The sequence below is a fragment of the Zingiber officinale genome, chromosome 1B (genome assembly GCF_018446385.1).
Source record: "Zingiber officinale cultivar Zhangliang chromosome 1B, Zo_v1.1, whole genome shotgun sequence".
NCBI lineage: Eukaryota > Viridiplantae > Streptophyta > Magnoliopsida > Zingiberales > Zingiberaceae > Zingiber > Zingiber officinale.
This window is the reverse complement of record NC_055986.1, coordinates 117,494,156-117,501,700: the sequence shown is the minus strand read 5'-3', so window position 1 is coordinate 117,501,700 and position 7,545 is coordinate 117,494,156. Positions and strand designations below refer to the sequence as shown.

The window sequence follows — 7,545 nt, the reverse complement described above, 5'->3', positions numbered from 1 at the left end:
GAGTTTTCTATGCCAGGACAGAAAAAATAAGGTTTATAGATTAGTGAAGTTATTATTTAGCTTGAAACAAGTACCAAAGCAGTGGTATAAGAAATTTAATAATGCCATGAAGAAATGTGGATTCAAGATTAATGAATGTGATAAATATGTTTACATGAAAGCCACATATAATGACTATGTTATTTTATGTCTATATGTAGATGACATATTTATCATTGAGAGTAATAGTAAAATAATCAAATCAACTAAAGATATGTCGAACTCAAGATTTGACATGATATATATAAGCCTAGATGATGTGATTCTAGGAATCAAAATTTTTACAACAATAGAAAGATTTGTTCTTAGTCAGTCCTATTATGTGACAAGATTTTTGAGAAATTCACCAAGGGTGATACTGCGTTTGCACAAATACCGATAGATACGAGTCAACATCTATCGAAAAATTAAGATGAAAGTATCTCTCAGATAGAGTACTCTTGAGTGATTGGAAGTTTAATGTATATAACGAGTTTTACACGACCAGACTTAGCCTACGCAGTAAATAAATTGAGTAGATACACAAGTAATTCCAGTGTTGAGCACTTGAAAGGTATAATAAGAGTATTGAGGTACTTGAGGTATACTCGTGAATATGGACTGCACTATACGAGATATTTTGCTATGATTGAAGGATACAGTAATGCAAGTTGGATATTTGACATAAAACACTCTAAATCTACGAATGGTTAAGTATTCACTTTGGAAGCGCAATTATTTATTGGCAATCTTCTAAGCAAACGGTAATAACCAGATCCACGATGGATTCTAAGTTTGTAGCTCTTGACAAATATGATGAAAAGGTTGAATGTCTACTATAAATCTTAGAAGATATTCTGAGATGGCCAAAATCGGTGCCGACAATTTGCATACATTGTGATAGTCTATTAGCAATTGGTCGGGTACCGAGTTATCTGTATATGGTAAGTCTAGACATATACATCGTAAATATAATACCATTAGACAACTACTCTTCATGTGAGTTAGCACTGTTGTCTATGTGAAGTCAAAGGATAACCTAGTGGATTCACTAACCAAAAGGTTAAATCGAGAGTTAGTTGCAAGTTCATCATGAGGAATGGATTTGATGTCTTTGTTAGTAATCAATATAGAGGACACCCAACCTAGGCTAATTAGAGATCCCAAGAACTAGGTTCAAAGGGACAGCTAATTTTCACTAACTAGGCACAGTGTGGGGGATAACCCAATAAAGCAATGACTGGACCAGGGTAAGCTGATGGACTTTTAATAATCAAGAAGAGTAGATGACTACTCTCGAGGGATCAACTGTGTGAGAAAAAAGTAGGGCCGCTTCGAAATGTAGGATCGGAAAGAACGTTGCGGGGCGGGGGGGGGGGGGGAGTGAATATCGATCGTCGAAAATTCGATTTAAAATAGATACGCAGAGGAATAATAAAAAGCAATGCTAACACGACTAAGTTTTTACTTGGTTCGGAGCCTTCGACGACTCCTACTCCAAGGCCCGCACTCGTCGAGTGCTTTCATTGGGTAATCCACTAATAGTTCGAAATGGTTACAATTTGCAAGTACAAGAACTATATATAAAAATCATCGACAATAAAAAAACTAATTAAAGATGAAGTCCAGTTGTCGGTGGAGCGTAGCAGCATTGCGGGAGCCTTTTCGGAGCACCGAGCAGTAGAGAAGGTTGTTGTAGTTATTATACTGAAGCTCCGGGTTAAAGGCTTTTAAATAGGTCCATTCTGGGTGCTTGGAACCCTTTCGGGTGCTTGGACCACGTGGCTCGATCAATCGACGCACTGCACGTAAGCTTGTGGATTGATTTTTGGGTCCGGGCGCCCATGACCTTGCCTAGGCGAGCCTGATCCGGGGGCCCGGACCCCTTTTCTTTAGCCTTTCCACCTACAAGAAAAGGTTAGTCCAGATAATCAAAAAAAAAATTAACTTGTAAAACAGAGTTAGCACAACATAATAGATTATAAGTAGTAATTAGATCTTATCTCCTTGAGACCAGGATCTAGTCAAAGTCTCAGCTTAGGTTTCCTAAATGGATCTAAGCTAGATTGACGCCTACAATTCCCTCAATAGGGAATGCGTCCTCATTGGATCTCTCCTCTAGTTGCTTACCTTTACTTACCACTTGCAGTTACTCGACTTGTCTCTGATCCACCAGGTCTTCCCGCTAGTTGTTAGGTCCGCAAACTAGACTTCGACCAGTTGTCAGGTTCCGCGGACTCAACCTGACTTCCCGCTAGATATCAGGCCCCGCGGACCTATCTAGACTTCCCACCAGCTATCGAGCCCCGCGAACCTAGCTGGATTTTCCACCAGCTATCGGGCCCCATGGATCTAGTTGGATTACAGGCTGGTGTCACTTTCAGACCAATCTTGGTAGAAGCGTTAGACAAACAACCCATTTAACTTTAACCTATTTGTCATATATCAAAACCAGACTGTTAGTGCAATCTGCACTAACACGAAGAGAATTAGAGGCACAATTCCTAAAACTTCTCACAGAACCAAGCATGTTCATAGCCAAAAATAAACACACTCATGAGAACTGAGTTGTATCAGGGAGAGTCATGGGTAAGATATGTTAATGCTTACACAGACGGCATAACAGTTCAAAGATATCATGTCTACTGTTAGCCAGTATGCAAACAGATCTTCACAAGGGAAGGTTCAAAAAGTAAAACCTACCTATCATATACTTGACTCAACTGTTGAATGTTATCACATATCTTGTATTCCATTCATGTGGGGGATTATTGGAAATGTGAATGGAATAAAGAGATAGAGACGAAGATATTCTATTATGTATGAGTTTTAGTCCTATATTAGAAGTCTCTTGGTTTTATTGTTGATTTAAATTATGACACATGCATTGATGTTGTAAACATATGCATGGGGAGAAACTCTCTTACGTGTGGGTGCATAGGGGTGGTTGCAAATCCAGGACTTCGATTTGCACTAAACCAAGTTGCTTGTGTGCGAGCATGACCTGCGCGCGTCGAATGTAGGATCGGTCGAGACAAAATTTGCCCAAAATAATGAACCAACGGTTTGCCACCTGAATCTCTTTTTGCTACATGCTCAAGAATGTAATGGAAGTATTAATATAAAATTAATGGCGATTCTGTAACATTTCGACATTAATGGTGATATTAAACTCATTAATGGTGACTTTGTAACATCTCAACATTAATGACGACATTAAACTCATTAATAATCATTCTGTAACGTCTTGATATTAATAAAGACATTAAATCTATTAATGATGACATTAAACTCAGCATTAACTGACCATAATTTGGTCATTCATTGCATGCAAGGTGAGAAGTCCTATATGAGGAGGATGAATCTTGAGCAAAGGAGAGAGTATCGAAAGATAAACAAAAGAGAGAGCGAGAGGAAGAGCAGGAAGCGAACCTCTATCCACCCGTATTCTCCCATAAAAACACTCTTAGTCGTGCCATCCATTCGGCTGAACTACTCATGATAGCACTCGGATGCATTATCAGTTCGCCACAAACAACCAGTGAGTTGTTGGGTGCGTGGTTTTGCGATTATATCTTGGGAAACATATGACACAAAAGAACCTAGGATCATAGGCAGAGGTGGGGCGAATTTGTTTTAAAGAAATTGCATTCAGCGTAAACCTCGATATTTTACTCAACAAATTCCCTTCCTGACTCAATGATCAATTCCCGATTCTGCTACGCACCGCATCAACTCCACAATTCTGACCATCAGAAGCTTGGTAGAACCAATTTCGCTGACAACCTGAGATTATCCGTTCGGATCATTTTAATAGATAAATTAGAATTAATTTTATATAATTTTAATTCAATAATTTTTTTTCAATATCGCCAACTACGTCCAACAAAATCAACGCACTCAACTTCTCATTCTTTATATATAATCAAAGAATCCCATATCGATCCTCACAAATACATTACCTTCCAACAACAACCCAGAAAATATGATAAAACTAATGAAGCAGAAACAATAGGATTAATCCATCGATCACTCTCCATGTATCATTTGACAAATGCAACCAAAAAAAAAAAAAATCAAGGAAAAGGTCAGAAGTGTGACTCTGTGCCCACAACTTTTGAATGATCCAGGACACGAATAGATGCACTACATTCTCGTGTGGATTAGTTAGGAGAAGTGCTACGCTTCACTTTACTAGCGGCTTCCAGTTGCAGGATCTTCATGGAGTCTGCGCCATTAAAAAACTTCCAATGTGATCTGTTGCGACTTCACAAGGAGCCGGATTCATGATGTGGAGCTCATTCTGCCATGGACTCAAATGCTGCCGAGCAGCAAGTTAGAGAAGAGAATCAATTCAGACGAAGAGGCGAGATGTAGTGAAAAAGTGGGTTGCGATTTACCTGATCCAGGTGTGAGACTTCTAACAAGGAATCTTGCTGCAAGTCCCTTGAAGTAGGAGCAACGCAAGGCGTTCCAGGTTGAGTGATTCTCTGGAAGGCGGAGGCATATAAGTGGGGCGGGAAGCTGCTCATTCCTGGACTGAATCCGAGGACAGCAGATCCTCCGTAGCACGGTTGAAGCACCTAAATGAACAGAATTCAGATAATATCAGAGAGCAAAAGTCTTCTAAAGACGAGCTATATGATAATGATCTTACATCTTTAGGAACAATTCTCTCAAGATCAAAGGTCATTTCTGGATGGACAGCCGCAAGCTTCATCGAAAGAAACTGCACATTTTAGTGGTAACAGTTTGATTTCTTAGCTCCAAAAGAGAGATTTTGAATCATGTTCTAGTTAACAAGCTCGAGGAGCTACCTCAACTTGGCACTGCAATGACTGTACGTAGTTGATTATCTCGTCAAGCATCATAGCCTTGCCATTGATCTGTGAAACAGAAAAGAACATGTTGAAAGACACAATTGTATGAAGTAGTGAAGGATTCTACGGGCAAGCAAATACCTTGTTGCATCCTGGAACAAGATCTTGAAGAAGTCGCATCCTTTCACTGATTTTTTCCCTTCTAACCTGCATATTCAGTAACTATGAGTTAAAGAAACTCCGAGCATAATGCACAAAGTAATATGCACTTGGATCAGAAACCTTACTCTTTCTGCAAGGCTGTGACTATTCGTGGCCTGGCCTCTCTTGGCCCTTACATGAATGTAATCATCCTTGGAAGCATCAGGGCCTTTGCTATTTTTGTTGCTGATTTCATTCTTCTGTTTCTTCTCATCTTTCCCTGATGGATCCTTGACAGACTCAAGTAAAACATCATGCTGCTCTTCGACCTTAACATTCTGATTCTGATATAGAAGTTGGCTTAGTTCTCTACTGAACATGAAGTTAGTGCACATCTCATGAGATTTTTGAAAAGAGATTAATTCATCTTACCTGAAAACTATCAATTTTCCTCTTATTATGCCGGTGCCTTTGAGATGAAGGGAAGGAATCCATGTCTTCATGAGATCTTCCCTTGTCACTGGGTGAGAGAGTAGCAGTACCAGCAACCAAACCACTAAGTTGATGATCTAATGGCAACCTGATGTCGCGGTGGGAAGCGATTCTATTTGCCTCAGTAAAGTTCATACTTTGGACCACACTAAGGGAATCCCAAGTGTTCCCCAAGCACTCGTCGGAAACTATCCCAGCTGAAGCTGATGTACCAACACCTCCCTCAGATTGTTGAGTGGAATACATCTGTTGGACCAGGCAAATATGTATCAGCAGCTACGCAAGGAAAAAGAGATTGCAACTGAAATGGCGAAACTTAACAAGAAAGCAGGCATTTAAAGTTCAAACTAATGCTGTGGGAAACAGAGGTAACTTTTTCTTTGGGCAAGGAGTTGGAGGAATGCTGACTGATACTTCTTGTAGGACTCAGCAAACAATAATTACCCTTGCCAACTTTAAATCAAGAGGTGTAAAAGCAAGAGCACTAACTTGAAGAAAATCCTATTGGCAGCAAGACCAAACGAAGTATCAAATTTTCGATGCAGCATAAGGATCAAATATCATCGTCTACTTCAGTTTCTCACAAGTAAAATTCTTGCAGGTTGCTTCTCCCTTCCAACAATTGGAGAACACACATGGCAGAAATTTCAACACCTGACTTTTTTTAGGGGGGAAGTAAAAGCAGATCTGAAGAACTAATTAAACAGGTTGGTGAAAGGAACATTAACTGAACTTTTTCCAGAAGAGAAAAGTCTTTCACTATTTCCAGCTAAGCGATCTGCATGCAAATAGCTATCAGATGAATAAAATTATTAACCTGACTTAATGGGCACCCAAAAACTACTCAGTAAGCTGCAAAAAATAAAAATAAAAATAAAAAAGGGTTTAAATATGGCTATAAATAGAAGTTTCTTGAGACCTACCTGTTTTAAATATCAGTAAGAATTCTTCCAAGCACCAGTTCCTCTCTCACTGTGCTTGTATGAAACTTGTGGCATCAGTCAAAGCTACTAAAAGGTACATGAATAAGGGCTTATGAAGCTGAGCATGAAAGATGATTAAGACGTCAAATCAGAGCTTGAAATAGCTACTAGTGAGCCAGAAGCCATGAGGGCAGAAGGTAAAAGAAGGGAGAGGTGAAGACGAAGGGCACCTTTAGTTAAAGAGGGGTGGTTAATCACTTCCAACTGCTCTCAGTAATTTATGCTTTTCTAAAGGAGCCCTGTTTAATCTAATCTAAGCATTAGGGGACTCAAAGTGAGATAGAGAGAGAGACTGAGAGAGGGAAGGAGGGAGAAAGGGTTTACTGATCCCATTGTTATTTTAATGCCTTTTAAGGGACAAGAGTCGGGGTGCTTCTCTTCCACACCAAGCTTTGGAGGAGTAATCTTCTACTGACACATGCCAGCCATTTCTACACTCATTTTTCCAACTGTCAGCCAACCACACTAACCTTTTTCTGCTCCCATTTTCTTTTATCTGAAACATGTGGAATCTTATGATCCTTTTACCTTCTTGTCCTTTACTCTTCTAAAGCCTGAGCAAGCTTGCTTGAATAGGATGCTTGGAACATAGTCAAAGGACAGAGGGTTGGGCAGGTCAGCACAATAAATAGGTTAGATCAATTTGTTAAAAGGAAAATGGAAGTGGCGATTAGATTAATTTGTTAGTACGAGTACTGAAGCAGATCGAAACACTTGTCGAGACAAGATCATGTTCTATAAACCAGGCTTTGCACAGTAGGAGAGAAGTTGTCAGAAGTTGTTTTGAATCGAGTGGCATCAGTGACATGCAAGATTATCGCATGGTGTCTTAGGATGTCCCTGGAGATATCATAATCGCAATTATTCCTTGGATTCATGATGAAGGAACACCAGCAGATGTCGGTGCCAGTTAGTCTTGTCAGATTTAATCATCTCATCAGATTTGGATAGGGACGGAATAGATAGCTGGGTTGGGTCATCTCAGTAGGATGTGTGTTCTGTGTTTTCGTAAAAGAAGTAAATTATCAAGTGTTAATAGTTTATTAAGACATGAGCAAATCCAATTGATGTTGCATCGAATTCGAGGGTAA

General features: G+C 39.6%; 1 protein-coding gene across 7 annotated transcripts; it reads right to left on the bottom strand.

The window, feature by feature from the left end:
• Positions 1–3,909: 3,909 nt before the first annotated feature.
• On the bottom strand, positions 3,910–6,765 carry LOC121975071 (transcription factor bHLH49-like). Of its 7 annotated transcripts, XM_042526483.1 has the most exons (9): positions 6,395–6,765; positions 6,200–6,249; positions 5,412–5,717; positions 5,126–5,323; positions 4,980–5,045; positions 4,836–4,904; positions 4,676–4,747; positions 4,419–4,601; positions 3,910–4,339 (listed from the first exon to the last, which is right to left on the bottom strand). In XM_042526483.1, exons 3-9 carry the CDS (start codon positions 5,715–5,717, stop codon positions 4,238–4,240), a joined length of 996 nt encoding a protein of 331 aa, XP_042382417.1. In that variant the 5' UTR covers positions 6,200–6,249; positions 6,395–6,765; the 3' UTR covers positions 3,910–4,237. The 7 variants fall into 7 exon arrangements, with proteins under 7 accessions (XP_042382417.1, XP_042382386.1, XP_042382382.1 ...); XM_042526452.1 differs by lacking the exon at positions 6,200–6,249 and having other exon boundaries at positions 6,395–6,764; XM_042526448.1 differs by lacking the exon at positions 6,395–6,765 and having other exon boundaries at positions 5,793–6,202.
• Between the last annotated feature and the right edge of the window lie 780 nt (positions 6,766–7,545).

Excerpts from the sequence above, each read along its gene's own strand:
- LOC121975071 (XM_042526483.1), bottom strand. The coding sequence starts at position 5,717 with ATGTATTCCACTCAACAATCTGAGGGAGGTGTTGGTACATCAGCTTCA. Across the intron at positions 4,905-4,979 it reads TTGTTCCAGGATGCAACAAG|ATCAATGGCAAGGCTATGAT; the intron begins GTATTTGCTTGC and ends TCTGTTTCACAG. Across the intron at positions 4,340-4,418 it reads AAGTCTCACACCTGGATCAG|CATTTGAGTCCATGGCAGAA; the intron begins GTAAATCGCAAC and ends GCTGCTCGGCAG.